General features: G+C 34.3%; 1 protein-coding gene across 12 annotated transcripts in view; it reads left to right on the forward strand.

Annotated features, from left to right (window-relative positions):
- The window catches only part of DYNC2H1 (dynein cytoplasmic 2 heavy chain 1), a 364,937-nt gene that overhangs the window by 126,128 nt on the left and 215,156 nt on the right, over positions 1 to 23,653 (forward strand). For 9 of the 12 annotated variants that reach the window (XR_014815142.1, XM_084975882.1, XM_084975878.1 and 6 more), the window contains 8 exons: positions 2,087 to 2,107; positions 3,823 to 3,921; positions 5,238 to 5,361; positions 10,938 to 11,101; positions 13,017 to 13,136; positions 13,705 to 13,839; positions 17,742 to 17,885; positions 20,287 to 20,376. Coding sequence is in view for 11 of the 12 variants with exons in the window: in XM_084975882.1 (XP_084832008.1) it covers positions 2,087 to 2,107; positions 3,823 to 3,921; positions 5,238 to 5,361; positions 10,938 to 11,101; positions 13,017 to 13,136; positions 13,705 to 13,839; positions 17,742 to 17,885; positions 20,287 to 20,376 (897 nt within the window). In the remaining variant the exon portion in view is untranslated. The remainder of the gene's footprint in view (positions 1 to 2,086; positions 2,108 to 3,822; positions 3,922 to 5,237; positions 5,362 to 10,937; positions 11,102 to 13,016; positions 13,137 to 13,704; positions 13,840 to 17,741; positions 17,886 to 20,286; positions 20,377 to 23,653) is intronic. The other 3 variants (XM_084975883.1, XM_084975879.1, XM_084975881.1) reach the window with 1 other exon arrangement.

The raw sequence follows: 23,653 nt of genomic DNA on the forward strand, positions 1-23,653 counted from the left end.
ATCGCTTTCAAAAATTTCCCCTGCCTAATCATTTTTTTCCTCAAAGGGAGAAGAATTAAAATAGATATTATGTGTCTATAGCCTTTGACCTCGTTCTGAGATCTTATGGTTCTAACTTCCCATTAGGTATTGTTACCTGGAGCTTTGTAGGTTGCTCAAGCAGCACTGTCTTTAAATTAATAATTGTTTATTTATTTATTTTTTAGTCAAGGATCTTTTAGTAGCCAAGTATAGTACATTTTTTAAAAAAAACTTACACTTTTAAATAACAGATGTTCAGAAGATTGGGCTAGCTTCAGGATTCAAATGATGTTACCAGGAGATTGCTCTCTCCCTCTCTCTCTTTTTCCCTCTCTCTCTCTGTCACTCTCTCCCTCTCTCTCTCCAACTTGAGTTGAGTTTATTTTCAGATAGGTTCTCTCCACCTTGTGTTAAGAATAGCTGTTGGTGACTTTAGGCTTAACCATTCTCACAGTTTATATACTCAGACTAAAGATATCTCTTCCCTTCCCTCCCAGTATTTATGTCAGTACCCCCAAAAGATTCTGAGTGGTTAGCTTAGGTCACCTCCTCATCCCTTGAGTGCAGGGTAGATGATTGATGATCCCATGTGAAATGCATTAAGTGGGGCATGCATGCTGGACAAAGGTAGCTATGCACTCTGATAATTGTTTCTTGTCCTCCACCATTCCCTAGAACTTGCTTCGCTTTTATTTCCTAACACTGGAGATGTCAGAGTCATGGTCCAGTACTGCAAACTGCAAAATTGCAACTCATTCTTACTATGTCTCTAATTTTACATTGTTAGTTTTTTTTATATTATTTTTATTTTTTCCATTATAGCTGATTTACAGTGTTCTGTCAATTTTCTATCATATAGCATGGTGACCCAGTTACACATACATGTATTCATTCTTTTTTCTCATATTATCATGCTTCATCATATGTGACTACACATAGTTCCCAGTGCCACACAGCAGGATCTCATTGCTAATCCATTTCAAAGGCAATAGTCTGCATCTATTAACCCCAAGCTCCCCATCCATCCCACTCCCTCCCCCTCCCCTTTGGCAACCGCAAGTCTATTCTCCAAGTCCATGATTTTTTTCTGTGGAAAGGTTCATTTGTGCCATATATTAGATTCCAGATATAAGTGATATATATGATATCAGTTAAGTCAGTTTTTTAGCAAGTCTTGTCAAATCTTTTTCTCAGATGTGTTGTGAATTCATTCTGTTCTAACCACATCTATTGCAGTGGCCTCACTTAGGCCTTCATCATGTTGTACCTAGATAAATAAATTTTAATACTGGTTGGTCCCTTTAAATTGCCGTTGGAGTGATCTTCCTAAACTTTCAATTGATCATGAAAATTCCTTGATTAATGTGTTTCAGTGACCTCCCATTGCCTGCAGTATAAAAATTTCATTATCCTTAAACATGGCATAAAAAGCACTTCATGATCAGAAAGACATCTGATTGCTCCTGCTATTTTATATGCATCTTCTTTGCCTATACTTTTTTACTCCAACTATTCCAAACTACTGGTAGTTTTCCAGATACTCCTAGGCATTTTCTTCTTCTCTCAAACATGCTGTCCTCTTGGCCTAACATGCTTTTTGCACTCCTTTGCCTATGATCTATCTTTTTTTTTGACCTTGTTTGACTTAGTTGCTTCCTAGCAGATTCTTCTAACTCCACCTGTGATTAACCTATAGAATTTTTGGTACTCTTTGATTATAGAATTTTCATTTTTTGCCTATTTATTGAATGTGTGGCCAATGAGGGTAAGGAAATACATTTTATTAATTTCTGTATTCCTTGCATTGTTTTATTGTAATAGTATATGGTAGATGAATAAATCGAATGAACGAATCTAGTATGATTTTCTAAATGTAGAATTTAACAATATTTAATCATGAAACCCAGACCTAAAATATACCTTAGAGGTCTTCTCTAAATCTCTAGAGAAATATAAATAAAAGGAATACAAACTTGTAAGTACTCTTTGAATTTCTTAAATATATTTTCTCTGCTAACAACATGCTCTTTTGAACATTATCTTATTCTCTTTTTAACTGCATCAGATCATTGGTTTGAAGTCATGGGTAAGAACTTTTTTTAAAATTTAAAATAATTTTGATGGTTAATCATAATCTAGTATACTTGCGGAATTTTTGCTATTTAATGATAGCATAAAATTTGATCTAAAACCTGGGTGTAATACCTTGGTCGTATTTGAGGCTATTTACACATTTAAATTATTTTGCACATTTATATGATGGAACAGTAAGTGAAACCTCCAGAAATAGATGTTGGGTGAAGATCATACAGGAGTGTAACATTTGGGGGAGCTGTGGTAGGAGTAATCCACTCTGAATGCAGGTAAAAAAGGGGCTGCATTGCCTAGAGGGAATTTTATTTATTTATCTTTTGTCTTTTGTTTTTTTAGGGCAGCAACCATAGCATATGGAGGTTCCCAGGCTAGGGGTCTAATCTGAGCAGTAGCTGCCAGCCTATGCCAGAGCCACAGCAATGCAGGATCTGAGCCATGTCTGTGACCTACATCACAGCTCATGGCGACGCTGGATCCTTAACCCACTGAGCGAGGCCAGTGATCGAACCCGCAATCTCATGGTTCCTAGTCGGGTTCGTTAACCACTAAGCCACAACGGGAACTCCCGTATTTATTCATTTATTTATTTTTGTCTTTCCTGGAGAGAATTTTAAAACAATAACAAAGCTGTTTTAAAGTCAGTCAGCTCTTTATTATCACCATGTGCTGGCAATTTTAACTAACATTGCTGATAAAATGCTGTTAACCCCCAGGGCATATGATCCGCACCATCCCTTTCCCTCTGGGTCTGCTGCTAAGATAATGTCTACGTTCTCATGAGATCTACCCAAGTTCTAAGTCTTCATATCCCTTTGACTTTCATGTGTTATCTTATCCCTATAGCACACAGCTGCGTTATATTTTTCAGTTACATGCGAAAATTTAAGGCAAATTAAGTAGGGTGACATTATTTCAATCTAATATACTAGGTAACAATGACAGTTACTTTAAAATTTATTATATATTTAAGTATATTTCCATATATTTAAATTAATCCGATATATAAATATTTAACTGGCTTCCTTTCATTTGCTAAATGGCCTTGTGTATGTAGGGCGTTTTCACAGATTTCTAACTTGCTATTTGCTTCAGAGTTTAATTAGTGATAGATGCTCTGTAATGAGTTTGGTCCGTAATTTATTAGATTTATTAAGTTGCATAATTACAAATTACATAATTTTCTCTTCTAGGATATTCCTTTTGTAGTATTAACTATGTACTACTTTAGGAAAATTAGTCTTAAAATATAAATAGTTATGTTGATAATTATTTCAGTAATACTTTTTATGATTAACTCATACATCTCTTGCAAGCCCTCCTTGGTTTATTCAAGGAGTATCTAAAGTTAGGGAATAATTTGATTGTGTATTTTAAAACCAAAAAGAGAGGTGCAAATGACATTAACTTAGGAGTAGAACTCTTGCTTATTGTATCTTATTATGCAATTTTTGTGTTACTGTGTAGTAAATAAGACTTTATTCACTTTACTGTGGTTAAATTTAATTACCTAGTATTAATTCCTGGGAAAACTTATTAATATAGCCTCTGGTGCAGCTAAAAATTGTACTTTTATTTCCTCGTTATAATTGTCTATTTTGTTCTGCAAAAACAGCCTGAGAGAAAAATTCACTCATTAATTGATTAATGATTTTTAGGGAATTATTTTTATTTAATGAAAGTTTATAATCTTTTTTTTTTTTAAATTAGAGTCGAGTATGCCCATTTCTTATAGACCCTTCTTCCCAAGCTACAGAATGGTTAAAGACACATTTGAAGGACTCACGTTTGGAAGTTATTAACCAGCAGGTGTGTATTACTTCCATTTAGAAACCAACTAGAAATGTTATCTTATGGTGAAAAGAACTCTGGGTCTATAATCAGAAAACATTCAAAACCAAGTCTTGTAACTTACTTGGTGTGGGTCCTGGGGAAAGAAATGTAACTTTTTTATCTTTAGTTTTCTAATTTGTAAGAATGGAAGAAGAATATTTATTTGATTCCTACTGTATGCAAGGTATTGACCTAAGCCCTGGGGATTTGCAAGTGAGTTGTCACAGTTCCTGCCCTCATGGAGATGACAATTAACTACTTACACTAGACAATTAAATAAGCATTTATACTAAATTATGATTAAAGGCAAGTATAGGATGCTCTAGGTGTAAGTTATTTAGTTTGGAGAATTAGGGAAACCTCCTGGACTTTAATTTCCTATTCCCATAACTCAATGATGAGCATCTTTGTTGTGTCCCCAGGTCAGACAGTTGGTCAATGACATGTAATGATAATATTTTGGGTAGTGACCTCTTACTATCATATTTAGCTTACCAAAAGAATTATTTTTGGTGAGTTTTTTTTTTTCCTTGAAGAAGACCTATTGTATGATTAGTTTTTGTAAATAATCTTCAGGTGCTTGAAAAATTACCTCTTTAAAATGTTCTTCACTTGTAAAGTGGAGATATCGAACTCATTGTATTTAAGACTAATTGTAAATTACATAACATACACTAATGTCACTTATGATTTGTAGTAGAATATCTTAATAATTGTTTCTCCAAATATTTAATTTTTTAAACTATCATTGGAAGCCTGGAGTGCTACTTAAAAGGACTCTTAGCCAGAACACCTCAGAATTCTTGCATGGTTATAGAGTTCTGTCTAAAGGTTCTTTTCTCAGTGATTAGAACTATCAAACCAGGAAAAGTTTACTAGAGTTCATTTTTCTTCTTCCTTCAGTGTTTAATATTGAATGTAACTAAAGAAATTTTTATTAATCTTTGGGTGAGTAACCAATTGCATATAGAATTTGAAAATTTCTTTCCGCATTGATTTGAAATTATAGTAGAAAATTTAAGAATATTTTTATTGTTAATATAAAAATCCTTATTTTTCCAACATGTCTACTTAAGTTATTTATGAATTTATTTGATAATTTATTCAAGTAAATTGATTCATCCCCAAGTACTTATAGCTGGAAAAACAATAATTAATAATTTTAATGATTAACATGTATATTAAATTTAAAATATTTGTGTTATTCCTCTTAATATCTTCATTATCTATAATATATATTTATAAATCTAATATAATAAAGGAATTAATGTGTTTTCTTATTTCTTCTCTAGGATAGTAACTTTATCACAGCTCTTGAGTTGGCAGTACGTTTTGGGAAAACCCTTATTATACAAGAAATGGATTGTGTAGAACCTGTTCTTTATCCATTATTGAGACGAGATCTGGTTGCTCAAGGTAAATAAATATTTGACAGCTTTCAGATAGTAACTTTTTTTAAATTTCCAAAATAATTAGCTTAACTTTGACCTTTTGTTTTGTTTTACCACTGAATCTAAGGAACTAGAAACTTTTTTTTGGGGGGGTGAATGCTGATGTCATCAAAATCTAATAGTAATGGCAACTAAAATAATTTTAAAAGTGCCTTTATAGAAGATATGCCATCTCGGGTCTCCAATACCATTCCTAGGAGGAAGGTTTTGCTAGGAAGATTCATGGGACTCAGCATATAGTTACACTCATGGCTTAGATTTATTGCAGGGAAAGGATACAAAGCAAAGTCAGCAAAGAGAAAAGGCTCATTGGGTGAAGTTAGGAGTCAAGAAAACAGATATAATCTTCCAAGTCTTCTATTATTGGAGTCACACAGAATGTGCTTAATTTCTCCAGGACCAAGTTTTGACAACACATGTGAAAAACTGTCTACCAAGGAAGATTATTAGAGACTCAGTGCCCAGAGTTTTTTATTGGGGCTGATTGTATAAGTACACTCTGCTTAAAAGGTTGCAGAATTCCAGACTCCTCCCCAAAAAGCAAGTATTCAGCATAAACCATAGGGTTTGTGCAATAGTTTAAGCACAGTGAGCCACTCTTATCTGTTCTGGAAATGGTGAAAGTCTTAGCAAAGTCCCAATTCCCAGATGTTGGTTATATGCCATCCTTGCAACGGACCTCTCTAAGGATACCAGTTTTAGAACTGTTATGTTACCTATTTTCTACATAGGCATCTACCCAGACTTTGACCTTAGAAAGCAATACCCTTAAGCTGTAAGAGCGTGTCATGCAAAGTGTATATATAGGTACATACGTAGACATGTACCCATATGTAAATACATAACTCCTACTTACACTGCATGCATTGCGATCACCATAAAGTTTAGAAAATTGGAGTTACTGGAGCAAAGCAGAGAAATGGCAAAGCATGCACTACTTATTGACCACTTGTTATGCCACAAATAGGAGTACTTAGCCTAACAATGCTTGATATGTTACAAAAAGAACTCTAGTAGTGGGACTTTTTGCTGTTGTAACCTGGAATTACCTCCCAGAGTTCAGTCTCTGGTCTCAGTCTGTTCTTCACTGGAGTTAAAACAGATCTGTTGTTATGCTGTCTTAAAGGCGATGGAAATGAACCTTTAGGGTCATTCAATTTGACTGTGTTCAGTCTACATTATAGCCCTTGAGGGCTCATTAAATATAAACTCGTATGAGCTCTAATTGATGTTCTATTTTAGCTGTTATCTGTGGCATTGTCTGAGAATGCAGTGTGACGAAGTCCCCAAAAGCTGAATCTGGCAAAAAATGAAAATATTCTGTATCATGATTGGTTCACATGATGAACCACTATTCTAGATAGCTTTCAGGGATGTTGAAGTCAATTTGTTCATTTCTGTTCATTTTCATTTAGGAAAAGAAAGTTAATCTCTGCCCTACCTTACTTTTTCTACCTTCAGTCTAGAGTTGGATGTATTCATATCGCATTAGTTGAAGTCTGTTATCCCCTTCGAAAATACTTCAGGTTGTCTTTTTCCACAGTTTTAAGTTCTGTTTATCATCATGTATTTCCTCTGGGATGGCTGTCCTAGAACCATGTAAAACCAAATCTGTGTCCAAGTTCATTTACATCCCAGTTAGCAATAAGGGCTGCTTTTCTATGTGGGGATATCAAAATAGGCACAAATAATTGGAGTAGAATGTACTTCTCCTCCAGCATAAACAGTATTTATACTGTTCAAAAATCCCCTCAAATGTGTATTAATCGGAAAAACCCCAACAAAGTACAGTTCCTCAAGTCTCATTGTTTTTTATTTCCTGTTTCCTGTGTTCCTGAGCTCAGTCAAGGCAGAAGTTAGATGAGACAGTTTGCAACTGGCAATAGTTAAATACAGCTTGACTAGCTAGCTATGTAGCAGTTGTGAGGGAGAGGCTGGTATAGTGTACAAATAGTTCAGATTTTACTGGCAATAGATGTCAAAAGTATTTTTCATTAATCATTACATTCCTTTAAAGTTATTTCATTTCCACGTTGGGTTTGAGTAGTTGTAGAGATGATAGCTGAACATTCTTGGCTGGTGCTTTTAGACCAAATGCTTCATTTTAGGCATTTCTTCAAACAGCATATGTATGTGCACCATAAAGATTGACTTTGTGTTTCATTGTTGTGTCTTTTTCTAGAGGATGTTCTCCATGTAGGTATGTCTTTGGTAGACAAGTTGGGTCTGGGTGGCTCAATGGCCTGGACATAGACCAGTGGTCCTCTAATGGGAATGATGTTGTTCTCCAGGGAACATTTGACAGTGTCGATAGACATTTTTTGTTATAACAACTCAATGTGTCTATTTCAAGTTTATCTTTAAATACACAGGGCATCTCCTCATAACATAATTTTATAATACAAATTATCAAGAATACTGAGGTTGAGAAACCCTAAGCTAGCTCACCAGTTCTGACCCATGAATTTCTGTACTGGTATATTACAGTTATTTTCAGAGTGACATGCTTTATAGCCAAGAGCCCTACCTGAAGCCAGTGCGTGGTACCGAACATTCAGTGCTATAGGTTGCCAGAAGTTTTACCTGTGGGTAGTGGATGGGTGGTGGGTAGCATTCCACTGGATTTGCTTATCTGTGAGGTTTTTTTTTTTTGGTAGACGTCTTTAATTCTGTGCATCTTGGAAGATATATTCGTCAAAAACAAGAATTAGTTTACAACTGCTTGGATTACTTCCAAAGTTGCCACCTGCAACTTTTTAGGAGCTGCTGTTCAAACATAGCTGCATGTTTCTTGACCAGATAAATAGGCTGTAGTAAAATTTACTTGACTTACTTGACTTACACTGCTTCCAGTAAGTCAAGAAAGTATCAGTTGTTGGTTTTCTTTGTGTATAGTGGCAGTAAAGCCAGCAGTTTATTCTTAATGGACTGTGGGGTGTTTCCTTGAGCAATGTCTATTTGATTATTTTGGTGGTAGGGTTTTGTGTTTGTCTTCTTTTAAGTCCCATCATATTTAGTTAGACTTGAAAGGTTCACAGTACCATGCAAGCAATTTTATCTGTGGAGACCATTAGGAAGATGTTACCCATATAATCGAATGCATGGCAGTTCACGTGGTACTTGGATTTCTCTGATTCAGATGATAATATATTTATCAAGAGTTTGGACCAGTAAAGGTGTACTACATATAGTAGATGAACTTATTTTTGTCTTCTTCTCAGAGGAATATAAAAAAGAAATCATTGGTAGTCATTACCAAGTATTTGCTGTGTTTTTAATTATTGTTATGTCAAGCACTGTGGAAGCAACAGTAGCCACTTTCTCGTTTTAGTTTCATGGTCGTAGTAAATATTCAAGCAACATTTATTCTGAAACTTAGACAGATAAAGTTATTTTCCCTAAATATTTCAGAGCTATGTGTTTGGATATACACATATTTGGAAATGTGCTATCTTCTCGTTTTTTTTTTTTTTTTTTTTTTTACCATTATGAAATATCCTTTATAGCTAGAAATATCTTAAGTTTTAGAATTTGGTATTAGAATGGTTAACATTAATTTTGGGAGATTGCTGTTTGCATGGTGTATTTTCCCATTCTTTTACTTTGAATTTTCTGCTGTTTTTTTTTTTTAAGTATGTTTCTCAGAAACAGTATGTCATTGGTTTTGCATTTTTTTTTCACCATGGCAGCCTTACTATTTGTAATATAATGCAGTTAACTGATTTAAGCAATAACTAATATAGTTTTCTAAGTAACCTGACTGATTTTTTTTATCAAATTTCTTTATTATTTTTAATGGCTATCCTGTATATAACAGTATGCATCTATGACTTATTTTTTTAATACAAATAAATACTTGGCCAGTTTTCTAGTACTGCATTTTAACTCCATGTATTCACTGCCTGCCATAGTATTATTGTTGTGCTGCATTGTCATGCTCCCCATGATGTTAGTTAATGTTTTAATAATCTATACTAATACGTGTTTACCCTTTCTGGTTTTCTCCCACCATTACCTTTCTCCCATTTCCATCTGGAGTAATTTTTTCTATCTGAAGAATTTCCTTCAGAGATCTACTAGCAACACACTTCTTTGCTTCCTCTTCCTCCTTCTCCCTCCTACCCCTTCCTCCTTCTTCTCTCCTTTTCCTTCTTCTTCTTCTTTGATTATTGACTCTTTTAAAAATTATTTATTTATTTATTTATTTTTGACTGCACCTTCAGCATGAAGAAGTTCTTGAGCCAGGGATCAAACCCCCGCCACAGTGGTGACAACACCAGACCTTTAACTCACTCCACCACTAGAGAATTCCTTTTCTTTCATTTTTGAAGGATTTTTTTTTTTTTTTACTGTCATAGAACTTTAATTTAACAATTATTTATCACCTTACAGTTTTTATTCATTTATATTCTAGTTTATATGACTCCTGTTGAGAAATCACTTGCTGGTTTTATTGTTGCTTTTTTAAAGTGATATATAATTTTTCATTGGATGCTTTAACATTTTTCTTTGTCATTAGTTTTCAGTGGTTTTACTATGATGTCCTTAGAATTAGCATTCTTTGCATTTATCATACTTGCATTTTCCTGAATCATTCCAGTTGGTATATAGTTAGTACATTGAGCCTTTAAAATTGTATTTTTCTAGTAATGATTAAAGTTTTACATTATTTTGACATTGGTTTTTGAGCATTTGCATATCCTCTTTATGAAGTTATGGAGTTCTTTTTACATCAGCTTTAAAAAATTAAGTGAAAACTTAAAGTCTATTCTAGGATTCTCAAAAACCCTTAACACTGTTTTTCTCAACCTTTGAAAATCTTTGATAGTGTGTATTTTTTAACCTAAAAATTAGTTATTTTTATCAGTTAAAATAATAAGTAATGGATATAATTGTAGATTGATTTTTCTATATATGTTGCATAATTAATATCATTGTTTTTTTAATATTAGAATGTATACTTTATGAGGCAGAACTTTATTTTTTCTCAGTTTAACTTCTTGTTGGAAAGCACCTGTGTATGACAATCTAAATAAATCCTTTTTGACATTAATAATGGACTTTTGAAATTACTTGTATATTGTTAATTCCAGGTTTTTTCAAGTGCATTCCACCTTCATGTGTTACATATTAAATACTAGTACAGTAAACATTTTGAAACTGATGAATTTTGAAGTAGAAAATAATGAGTTTCTATTTTTATCATTTGTCATCAAACATTTCAGAAAAATTAGTAATATGAAACATATAGTCAACATTAAAACTATGCTGAATATAAGTAGGTAGTCCTTTGGTGCTTCAGGATCCTAGGACCATCCTAATGAATTATGTTTATCCTTGTTTGTATAAATGCTGCCTGATTAATAGAGCATTCTAGTTAGTAGTCCTCTTGGTCGCCTCAGTGTTGCGGTCTTTCATATTCTATTTAAAAGCTTATAATTAAAAACTATTTAGATGTACTAGAAAATTATATTTTTTAATGTCATGTAGCAAAATACAGAATACTCAGGCCAACTAATTGTGTCATTTTAAAAAACATAGGACCGCGTTATGTGGTACAAATAGGTGACAAAATTATCGACTACAATGAAGAATTCCGCCTTTTTTTGTCGACAAGAAATCCAAATCCCTTTATTCCGCCGGATGCAGCTTCCATCGTTACTGAAGTTAACTTTACTACAACAAGAAGCGGACTGCGAGGACAGGTATACATGGACAATCATAATTAACCTTAGAAATCTTTTGTATCTTTGTATAATCATGAAATATTTGAAGTAGGAATTTATTAAACTGATTAGCATTTAAACTCATGATTTTGAAAATATGCTTGCAGATTAGAATAAAATATGTATGTTTATTTCATTTCCCTTTAGTATTAAAATTGTATATTTGCTGCTAATGTTAATTTGCTGCTGCTTCTGGTATAATTTTAATTTTATAGTCTATTTCTGTCATATATAGTAGATTTGAGGATTGTACACATTAAGATTAGCAGCTTTATTTTTTAATTATGAAATTTTATGTTTAAATATTAAAATTGCAGTTAGGGTATTTGCTTATAAACCCAACATTTTTTTTTTACCAGAACATTTGCATCTTTGAATTCACTTTATCTATGTATGGATTATTATAGTTTCAAATTATTACATGAATCGCAAAGTGACTTTCCATGTTGATACTCTTACTTATCCACTTCCTTACCCTTTTTTTCCATGTTAAAGGTATGATGCTCATTGACTTTTTAGTAACATCCTGGTTTTTACTCACCCATTCAGTAGTACAGTTTTTCTTTTGATTTATATGATGGCATGTATATTTGCTGTAATTTTTACAATTCTCCTTTTAAAATGTTTTTCCTTACCATACTAGATGACTTAGTGCATATTTTTATTAACAATATGTTTTGATTGACTTACTTCTCATAAGTAAAAAAAATATACGAATTACTTAAAATTTGGCAAAATTGACAAAATTGCTTTTTCTATCTAAAAGATCTCTGGAGTAATTACTGAAATGGGCTATTTAGGTTTTATTTTAACAAAAACTACATGGACATACTTAAAGAACAGATTTTGAATTAATTTATTTCATGATATGCAAATGTCATTCCCTATTTTAAAGTTTCAAATCTAAGAACTTAACATCGTGTTTTTCAGCAGTTTTATTATGATTCAGTTTATTTATCATACATTTCACCTCTTTAAAGTGTACGGTTCAGTGCTTCTTTAGTGGAATTTCTAGGTCTTATGGTAACTCTGACTTCAGCATTTTGAGGCACAAACTTGGCCAAATGGCTACACAATTTTACTTTCCCACCAATAATGTATGAGAATTCTCCTTTCTCTACATCCTTGTTAACACTTATTATTTCTGTTTCTAATTGGGGCCATTTTAGTGGGTGTAAAGTGGTATCTTACTGTGATTTTAATATGGTATTTTTAAGTAAGATATTTACTTCTTTATGTGACTACTTATTATCATTTAAAAACACTAGCTTCCATAGTTTTTATATATTTAATCTAATTTTTTTTTTTGAGGCTATAGCTTCTCAGCACTCTTTTTTTTTTTTTTTTTTTTTTTTTGCCTTTTCTAGGGCCGCTCTCGCGGCATATGGAGGTTCCCAGGCTAGGGGTCCAATCGGAGCTGTAGCCACCAGCCTATGACAGAGCCACAGCAACGCGGGATCCGAGCTGCGTCTGCGACATACACCACAGCTCACAGCAATGCCAGGTCCTTAACCCACTGAGCAAGGCCAGGGATTGAACCTGCAACCTCATGGTTCCTAGTCGGATACGTTAACCACTGCGCCACGACGGGAACTCCTAATCTAATTTTTGAACTAAATATTACATGTTGGTATGTTAAGTAATACAGTTTCTTACAGCTGTCTGATAATATTTAACATTTTATCCGAGAGCTTAATTATTCATTTTGCTTCTTTTTGTCAGAAGTAATTGAAGTTGTCTCGTTGTTTACCTAGAAAGAATGAAATTAATATAGTATCATAAAATCTGTAATATTTGGGTAGACACAAGTCCTGTTTGTGGGAAATTTTTGTTTTGGTTTGTTGTGTTTGAACCTTATTGCTAGAATAACCTTGACTTTTTTTTTTTTTTTAAGCTTTTGGCTTTAACTCTTCAGCACGAGAAACCTGATTTAGAGGAACAGAAAACAAAACTCTTACAACAGGAAGAAGACAAGAAAATACAGTTAGCCAAACTTGAGGAATCTCTTTTAGAGGTAAAATTCAGTTATTCAGAATGTCTTTTCATAGTACATTATTTTCTTTAATAACTATAATCAAATACTGCTTTTTCAAATTATAGTGCCTTCAGCATGGTTTTGATTGTGTCAGAGGCATATCTATCTATATATATATCTTAAAGTGAAAATTCAAACAGGAAAAAGTTATCTTAGAATGCAAGATCTTTAGAAGTGATGTTTAAGAGAAACAATTTTTAACTCATATTGTCTTAATACTATATTATTTCAATAACATTTAATTATCTATTATATGCTCACAATTTCAAGAAACCTTCAAAAGCAGCATGGAATTACGATTTAATTTATAATTGTAACTACTTTTTATCTTTATTAGATTGATAATATCAATACATATACAATGCTTCAGTGATGTAATATCATATAATGATTTATGATGTCTTTATATAAAAGGCTATAAAGTATTGGAATTCTTTTAAGAGAATGTAAGTTCTGTAAACATCATAAAATTAATGACAGTTAATACAGGCTTTTTATTATTTTAATATATATAATATTCACATTATTTTATTAATTTTTCCTACAGACGCTTGCCACATCTCAAGGCAATATTTTGGAAAATAAGGATCTGATTGAATCTCTTAATCAGACAAAAGCAAGCAGTGCACTTATTCAAGATTCACTTAAAGAATCTTACAAACTCCAACTTTATCTTGATCAAGTAAATATTTCCTTCTTTGCGATCTTATATCATTTTCTTAAACTTTAATGTTAATATGATAAACACAATGGTATTAGGACTCCAAGGACATGATAACTGCAAAAAAAAAAAAAAAAAAAAAGAGAGAGAAAGCTATTTAAAAACAACGGATTTTTGAGTCTGATTCTTCCTATTATGGAGAGGGCGATAAGAGCTTGAGGGCATCAAGGGTAAGGACTGCTGATCCTTGTACCCTGCTGAGTACTCTGATTTCTGGCATTTATCTGAAGTTCTAGAGCTATAAATTTGTGCTGAAATTGAAAATGAGTGTGTTAGAAATGACTTTTGGAGAGCATCTTTGCCATTTCTGGAACTTTTCTGAAATTAAGGTATATTTAAAGAGGTAATAAGCAATTTTTTCCATTAAAAACATTTTTCTTCCCTTCTCATTCTGGACCCCATGAATGTGATGATGTGCACCCTTTTCTTCTAGTTGGTTAAAATCCTCTTTTCTTCATTCTTTTGATATTTCCTATAGCAAAATTTCAACCTTATATCATCAGTACAATGTGCCTTTTCCACTCCCTACATTCAGTGATAGAGATTTGCTGAAGAAAATCAAACAACGAAGCAGATGAATGTTACTGTGAATTTCTAGTCTCCAACCTGACCTGGACCATATCAGACACCCTTTCTTTCCCATTTCCCTTAATGAGGTTTTGTTTGTTTGTTTGTTTGTTTTTTAGGGCTGCGCCATATGAAAATTCCCAGGCTAGGGGTTGCATTGGAGCTGTAGCTGCTGGCCTACGCCAAGCCACAGCAATGCACGATCCAAGTCACATCTGTGACCTATATACCACAGCTCATGGCAACGCCAAGTCCTTAACCCACTGAGCAAGGCCAGGGATCGAACCTGTGTCCTCTTGGATTCTAGTCAGATTCTTTTCTGCTGAGCCATGATGGGAACTCCGAGTTTTCCAAATTTTATTTTCAGTGTTTTTCGGTAGAATTGCTCAAATTCTACACTTATATAGTATTACTTTTGTCACTTGGGAAAGAGCTCTACTGAAACCAGAATAAGAACAAACTTATTAGAGCCTGTTTCCAATCTAGTCATCCCACCTTTTCTACCAGGGCTAAACTTGGCAGATGTCATAACTGTCATTCTATAGCAAAAGGATTTTGGACTTTCTGTGCCTTCTCTTTTGGAACAGACATCGCTAAGTTAACACACATAATTTTACCAGTATCATATTTATAAACCTGGTGCTTTGATCAGAGTGACGTGGAGAACCTTCCCAGAGTTCCAGTCACAACCTCTAGGCCATTTAATCCTATGAGCCTTTCATTTTTATCATCCTTTACCTCCAGTCAGAATGAAAGCATCCATGCTTATTGGCTTGTTCTGTTCTTATGTTGAGCAGTGTTTGGTGCTTTATTATCTTAATGTGGGCACTTGGTACAGTCTTCTTTTCTACCTTTACTTCCAGCAATGTTTTTGGGTACCAGTCCCCCACTAAACTCACGGTTCAAACTTTTCTCCCCTGCAGCATAGCATATAGTGTCATTCCTTCTGACATGACCTGAACTGGTTCTCTTTTGAAATATAAAATTGTATCATTTATTCTCTGATTACAACTGTTTACCATTCCATCTTACCCTAATACAAGTTGCTTACCTCTTTCACCTAAGACAAGTGTTTTTTTTGTTTGTTTTGTTTTGTTTTTTCCCACTGTACAGCATAGGGACCCAGTAACACATACATGAATACATAATTTTTTCTCCCATTGTCGTGCTGCGTTGTAAGTATTTAGACATATAGTCCTCAGTGCTACACAGCAGGATCTCACTGTAAATCCATTCCAAGAGCAATAGTTTGCATCTGTTAACTCCAAGCTCCCAAACCCTCCCACTCCCTCCCTCTTCCCCTGGGCAACCACCAGTCTGTTCTCCATGTCCATGATTTTCTTTTCTGTGGAAAGGTTCATTTGTGCTGTATATTAGATTCCAGATATGAGTGATATCACATGGTATTTGTCTTTCTCTTTCTGACTTATTTCACCCAGTATGAGAGTCTCTAGTTCTATCCATGTTGCTGCAAATGGCATTATATTGTTCTTTTTAATGGCTGAGTAGTATTCCATTGTGTATATACCACATCTTCCTAATCCAATCATCTGTCGATTGTCATTTGGGTTGTTTCCATGTTTTGGCTATTGTGAATAGAGCTGCAATGAACATGTGGGTGCATGTGTCTTTTTCAAGGGAAGTTTTGTCTGGATATAAGCCCAAGAGTAGGATTTCTGGGTCATATGTATAGATCTCAAAGGTACCTCCATACTGATCTCCGTAGTGGTTGTACCAGCTACGTTCCCACCAACAGTGCAGGAGGGTTCCCTTTTCTCCACAGCCCCTCCAGCATTTGTTATTTGTGGACTTATTAATGGTGGTCATTCTGACTGGCATGAGGTGGTATCTCATGGTAGTTTTGATTTGCATTTCTCTAATAATTAGGGATTTTGAGCATTTTTTTCATGGGCTTGTTGGCCATCTGTATATCTAACTTGGAGAAATGTCTGTTCAGGTCTTTTGCCCATTTTTCCATTGGGTTGTGGGCTTTTTTGCTGTTGAGTTGTATAAGTTGTTTATATATTTTAGAGATTAAGCCCTTGTCAGTTGCATCATTTGAAACCATTTTCTCCCATTCTGTAGACAAGTGTTCTTTTTTCTTTTGTTATACATTTTTTATTAAATTATGGTTGATTTACAATGTTGTACAGCCAGAAGTGGCATATATATATATAAACAGGTATGCTATTTGTTACTCTATAGCTGAAACTGAATATATATATTCTTTTTTAAAGTTATTTTCCATCATGGTCTATCCCAGGAGATTGAATATAGTTCCCTGTGCTATACAGTAGGACCTTATTGTTAATCTGTTCCAAATTTAATAGTTTGCACCTACTAACCCCAAACTTCCAGTCCATCCTTCTCCATCTTCCTTCCCCCTTGGCAACCACAAGTCTGTTCTCTATGTCTGTGAATCTGTTACTGTATAGGTTCATTTGTGCCATATTTTAGATTCCACATATAAGTGATATCATATGGTATTTGTCTTTCTCTTTCTGACTCACTTTACTTAGTATGATAATCTCTGGTTTCATCCATGTTGCTGGAAATGTCATTATTTCATTCTTTTTTATGGCTGAGTAGTATTCCATTGTATATATATGTACAACATTGTCTTAATCCATTCATCTGTTAATGGTCATTTAGATTGTTGTTTGCATGTCTTGGCTATTGTGAATAGTGCTGCTGTGAACATAGGGGTACACGTATCTTTTGAATTATAGTTTTGTCTAGATATATGCCCAAGAGTAGGTTGTTGGATCATATGGTAGGTAGTTCTATATTTATTTTTTTGTGTAATCTCCATACTATTTTCCATAGAGGTTGTACCAATTTACATTCCCACCAACAGTGCAGGAAGGTTCCTTTTTCTCTACTCCCTCTCCAGCATTGTTATCTGTAGACTTATTAATGATAGCTGTTCTCACTGGTGTGAAGTGGTCCCTTATTGCTAAAACAAGTTTTCTTGATCTTCATTAAAACCAACCCAGGAACTACTGCTAGCTGTGTAATCTGAGAGGTAGAGAGGAATTTGGAATGTATTGCCCTCAGTTTCATAAAATACAAAACAAAAATGTAATATCTTAGGATAAAAATGAAAATATAAAAACCTAAAATAGAAAATCTAGATTGTGGGATTTCTTTGAGTTATAAAGTTCTGTGATTCATCTCTATTTGTTGTATTTATGTAGAAAGAGTAAGGATGTAGCTAGATAGATGCATAGTAGTCTGTAGGTTGCAGTAAAGCATTGATACTAAGGTGTTTCCCCCTACCAACCATTGATCCTCAGGAGCGGGATGCCTATCTGCCTCTGGCTGAGAGTGCCAGCAAGATGTACTTCATTATCTCTGACTTGTCCAAAATTAATAACATGTACCGTTTTAGTTTGGCTGCATTTCTCCGACTTTTCCAGCGAGCTCTTCAAAACAAACAGGTATGCTATTGGTTACCCTATAGCTGAAACTGAATATGAGAGATCATTTTACTAAGGTACTTAACGATAAGTTCCTGAGAACATTTGCTTAGAATTATGTTTCAAAAGACCACATGTACACTTTTAAGCAATATTTAAAAGAAAATAACTCCTTAGTTACATTTTATGTTTTTAACAAACTATCCAAATCTGACAGTCCTCTTAATGAAAATTTTTATATTCTGATTATAAATTAATAAATGATTATGTTCTGAAATGATCATTAAAAGAAAAACCTGGGTGATTCATAGAGGTGTAAAATAAGAAATTATCCACATAACTACCTGGAGAAAGCAATATTTAAAACTCCATTCTATACCCTTATTGTTTGAGGCTGTGATAGGTCCCAGATATTGCTCTATAAAATGGAAATACAGGAATATACACTGTTATATCAAGCTTGTATTCTAATGGAGGGAACAATATATTAAATGATATAAATAATTTTAACCAAAAGGTATCATACTGCACTTTAAAAATATATTGTAGACAATTTTCATGTCAAGAAATAGAAAGCAGAGTTCCCGTCGTGGTGCAGTGGTTAACGAATCCGTTTAGGAACCATGAGGTTGTGGGTTCGATCCCTGGCCTTGCTTAGTGGGTTAAGGATCTGGCGTTGCGGTGAGCTGTGGTGTAGGTCACAGATGCGGCTTGGATCCCACGTTGCTGTGGCTCTGGCGTAGGCTGGTGGCTACAGCTCCGATTCGACCCCTAGCCTGGGAACCTCCATATGCCGCGGGAGCGGCCCAAGAAATGGCAAAAAGACAAAAACAAAAACAAACAAAAAAAAAGAAATAGAAACCTACACAATATTTTTGAGAGCTTGTGAGGCTATATCCTACTTTATTTAACTGCCTTCTATAGGGTGTTCTGGTTAGGATGAAAACAATGTTTTTCTTATGCTCACTGATTCTTTCTTATGCTCAAGGATTTTGTGGGGATTTGGTCAGGGTACCATAGAGATGGCTTACCTCTCCTTCATAATGTCTCAAGTCTTAGTTGGGAGGAATTGAGAGTGGAATGAGTTTGGAGAGGCTTCACCTGCATGTCTGGTACTTGAGGTGGGAGGACTTGATGATGAGGACTGCCGACAGCAGCACCTCTCCATGAGGCCTGGCCTCCTCACAGCAGAGAGTAGTTGGATTTCTCATATTGCACGTTGGGACATCCCATATATATTCCAGGGAACAAAGCAAAGTCTGAGTTGGCTTTTATAACCTAGCCTTGGGTCATTCTTCTGTATTCCATTGGTTGAAGCAGTCAGAAGCCTGCCCAGATTCAAGAAGGTCCTTGCTACTTATCTGTTTTGAATTTAGTAGTGTATATATGTCAATCTCATCCTCCCCTAAGTCTGTCTTTCTGAGGAAACATTATTATTCCCTCAATTAACATTTATTGCAGACTTACCATGTCCCAGGGCTTTATCTAGGTACTTGGGTGATTTAGCAGAGGATAAAACAGGAAAAAAACATCCTTGTCTTCATTGGCATGGACTAGTTAATATTTTCATGAATGAGTTATTTCAGAAAAATCTTCATCTGATTACAAATAATGATTAAAGTTTACTGATGTCTTTTTTAAATTACTAAAGTAAATCATTTGAAGTTGTTCTTAAATTCAGATTTGACAAAATGGCACATAATGAAGAGCTTGTGTTTTGCAGGTGGGTTTGTTTAGTAAAATCTGTCATCTTAGTCCTGTTAGACAAGATAAGCATTTCCCCCATGGTATATTTGTAATGTCCTTTGGACAAAGATTAGGTTTCAAGGTGGGGAGAGAAGCTGAAGAATTTTTTTGTCTTTTTAGGGCCACACTCAGGGCATATGGAGGTTCCCAGTCTAGGGGTACAGTCAGAGCTATAGCCACCGGCCTACGCCAGAGCCACAGCAATGCGGGATCTGAGTCACATCTATGACCTACACCACAGCTCACACAATGCTGGATCCTTAACTCCCTGAGCGAGGCCGGGGATCAAACCCGTGTCTTCATGGATGCTAGTTGGGTTCACCAACTGCTGAGCCATGACAGGAACTCCTGATGCAGTATTTTTAATGCAAGTAGGAATCAACGTGGTGTGGTCAAATTAAATTCATATTGCATTAATGGTAATTGATTTTAATTTTCATTTATTGAAAGCATAAATTCTATACATTAAAATACATCAATGTTGATTACATTATTATAGAGGTTTAATATATTTATTTATTTATTAGTGCCTTGAGTTTGAGTGACAGAGATAATTGTTCCAGAATCAGTTTTGAGTCTGAGGGAACAATTTATAAGCATGATTAAACTCTGGAGTACCTTTTAAATGTTCATGAATTTCCTAATGGTTTTTCAATTTTCAAATTGTAATCTACAGGATTCTGAAAATACAGAACAGAGGATACAGTCTCTTATTAACTCACTGAAACATATGGTGTATGAATATATATGTCGTTGTCTATTTAAGGTAAGGAACATTGTTTTTCATGTGTAAAATATTACTCAAACCTTGATTTAATACAGTATTAGGTTAAATTATATAACTCTGGAAAGGTAATAAAACTGACATTTCTGATTATTTCCCAAGAGCAATATTCCTGACTAACCAGATTGTCTTACAGCACTTGGGGTATAGTAGGGAGAAAAGTGACAAGTAAACCACAGGTTAGCTGATGTAGTTCTGAACATCTCAGTAGCAAGTGAAAGAGGAAATGATGATGAATTATGTAGGTCATTTTCTAGCTGACGTTTCTAAATTTCAGTACCACTGACATTTTGGATCACATAGTTATTTATTGTGGGAAGCTGTTTTGTACATTTTAGGATATTTAGTATCGCCTCTGGCCTCTACCAGCTAGTGCCAGTCTCCCTTGCCTCATTGTGACAGTCAAAAGTATCTGTTGACACTGCTAGATGTCCTTTAGGTTGGGAAACAAAATAATTTTCTAGTTCTCCCATTAGGGAGTAAACTAATGCCTGATCCTGAGATATGAGAGAAATTTGTCATAGACATCTTCATAGTATAAGGGCCCCAGAGGAATATACAATGAAACATACTTTAGAAATGTCATGATGTTACAGAAAACACAGAGTTTTCTCTTAGATTTTTTTTTTTTTTAATTTCATTCTTTGGGTATAGTTTGAGATATGTTAAAGAAGCAATTTGTAAAGGCAGTTAAGTGAGAGGAATAGAGTTATTGTGGTCCAATTATATAGGCTTCTTGAAAAAGATATACTTCATATACTTCTCGAAAAAGATATACTTAATATACTCTTTAGAATGAGATAGTAATTTTTATGATTAGAGTGATTGTTGAGGATCTTTACTTTAGAAAGGGAATAAATCCTTCAAAGTACCTATCAGCACTCTGACAAGGATGTTATTGGAAATTTGGAGAATTATAGTTGAACATTTACGCAGAATTGAAAGCTGTGGATGCGTATTTTTCTTATAAAGTTCTTCTTATTCTAAAAATCAACTGTTCGGTCTTCAATTTTAACTTGTATAAAATGAGAAATTGTAAGGAAATAATCTCAAAGCCCTTTTTGTCACTAGTTATGATCCTGAATATGAGGGTGATATATTGGTAGTTTCAAGGGTTATAGATTCATGATAACTTTTAACGTTTGTGTAATACATTATCGCATATAAAACTTTGTAAAATTTGATTACACAAAATTTGAAAATATTTTTCAGAAAATGTTTCAAATTTGATGAACTATGTGGAAAACATTAAACATTCATTTAACCCTTTCCTCCTACTATTACTCCTTCATTAGAAGAAACGAGTTCGAGATTTCACATGTTCCTTAGAGGTTTATTTCTTTTTTCTTCATATTCATATGTACAAATATATAGATCTAGCTTTTAAAATTTTCCTTTTTTTTTCCTGTAGCATCCTTTTTGTTCCAGTAGGTCCTGAAGATCTTTCTAAAAATAGAAATGTTAGCCTCCTTATTTTTAGTGATTATGTGGTATTCTATAATATGATTATATGTTAGTAATATATTGGTAGATAATTAGATTCTTTCTGTATTGTTTATTGTTACAAATGACTGCAGTGAGCATCTTTAGTAACTCACCATTATGTACATGTGTAAGTAAATATTCAGTAGCTTTCTCTTCTAGGAGGTTTATGGTTTCAAGTCTTGCATTACAGTCTTTTTTTTTCCCTTTTTAAAATTAAAGTATAATTGACTTACAATATTACATTAGTTTCAGGTGCACAACATAATGATTCAGTATTTTTATACATTACATGATAGGTCTAGTAACCATCCGTCACCATTCAGAGTTATTACAATATTCCCTATGATGTACACTGCAAACCTACGACTTATTTATTTTATAACTGCAAGTTGTACTTATTAAGATTTCATAATTTTTAATAAGTAATTAACATTCCATTATGTATATATTATAAATAATGTTGCAACGACCATAGGGAAAGCAGATATCTTTCCGAAGTAGTGTTTTTGGGTTTTTCGGAAAAATGCCCCAAAATTGCAATTACTACATCATATGGCAGTTCTATTTTTATTTTTGTTGTTTAAAAATTTTTTTATTGTAGTCAGTTTACAGTATTCTGTCAATTAATGCTGTATAACAAAGTGACCCAGTTATACACACACATTTATATATATGTACATACACACACACACACACACACACATATATATATATATATACATATATATATATATATGCACATTCGTTTTCTCATATTATCTTCCATCATGTTCCATCACAAGTAACTGGATATAGTTTCCTGTGCTATACAGCAGGACCTCATTTTTTATCCATCCCAAATGCAATAGTTTGCATCTACTAACCCCAGACTCCCAATCCATCTCACTCCCTTCCCCTCCCTCTTGGCAACCACAAGTCTATTCTTCACGAGTTTGTTTCTTTTTGGTAGACTTTTTTTTTTTTTTTTTTTTTGGCTTTTCTAGGGCCACACCCACGGCATTTGGAGGTTCCCAAGTTAGGGGTCTAATTGGAGCTGTAGCCACCGGCCTATGCCAGAGCCACAGCAATGCCAGATCCCAGCCGCGTCTGTGACCTACACCACAGCTCACAGCAACGCTGGATCCTTAACCCACTGAGTGAGGCCAGGGATGGAACCCGCAACCTCATGGTTCCTAGTCGGATTCGTTAACCACTGAGCCACGACAGGAACTCCTTGTTTCTTTTCTGTAAATAGGTTCATTTGTGCCATATATTAGATTTCAGACATAAGTGATATCATATGGTATTTATCTTTCTCTTTCTGACTTACTTCACTTAGTATGAGAGTCTCTAGTTCCATCCATGTTGCTGAAAATGGTATTATTTTATTCTTTTTTTAGGCCGAGTAGTATTTCATTATGTATATGTACCACATCTTCTTCATCCATTCATCTGTCGATGGACATTTAGGTTGTTTCCCTGTCTTGGTTATTTGTGAATAGTGTTGCAGTGAATATAAGGGTGCATGTATCTTTTACAAGGGAAGTTTTGTCTGGATATATGCCCAAGAGTGGGATTGCTAGATCATATGGTAGTTCTATATTTAGTTTTCTGAGGTACCTCCATACTATTTTCCGTAGCGGCTTTACCAATTTACATTCCCGCCAACAGTGTAGGAGGGTTCCCTTTTCTTCATACCCTCTCCAGTATTTTTTATTTGTAGACTTTTTAATGATAGCCATTCTGACTGACGTGAAGTGGTACCTCACTGTAGTTTTGATTTGCATTTCTACAA

Source organism: Sus scrofa, chromosome 9, assembly GCF_054392235.1.
Source record: "Sus scrofa isolate SSC_HxYL_T2T_F1_AM1 chromosome 9, Sscrofa_HxYL_maternal_Yorkshire_Landrace_v2.0, whole genome shotgun sequence".
Taxonomy (NCBI): Eukaryota; Metazoa; Chordata; class Mammalia; order Artiodactyla; family Suidae; genus Sus; species Sus scrofa.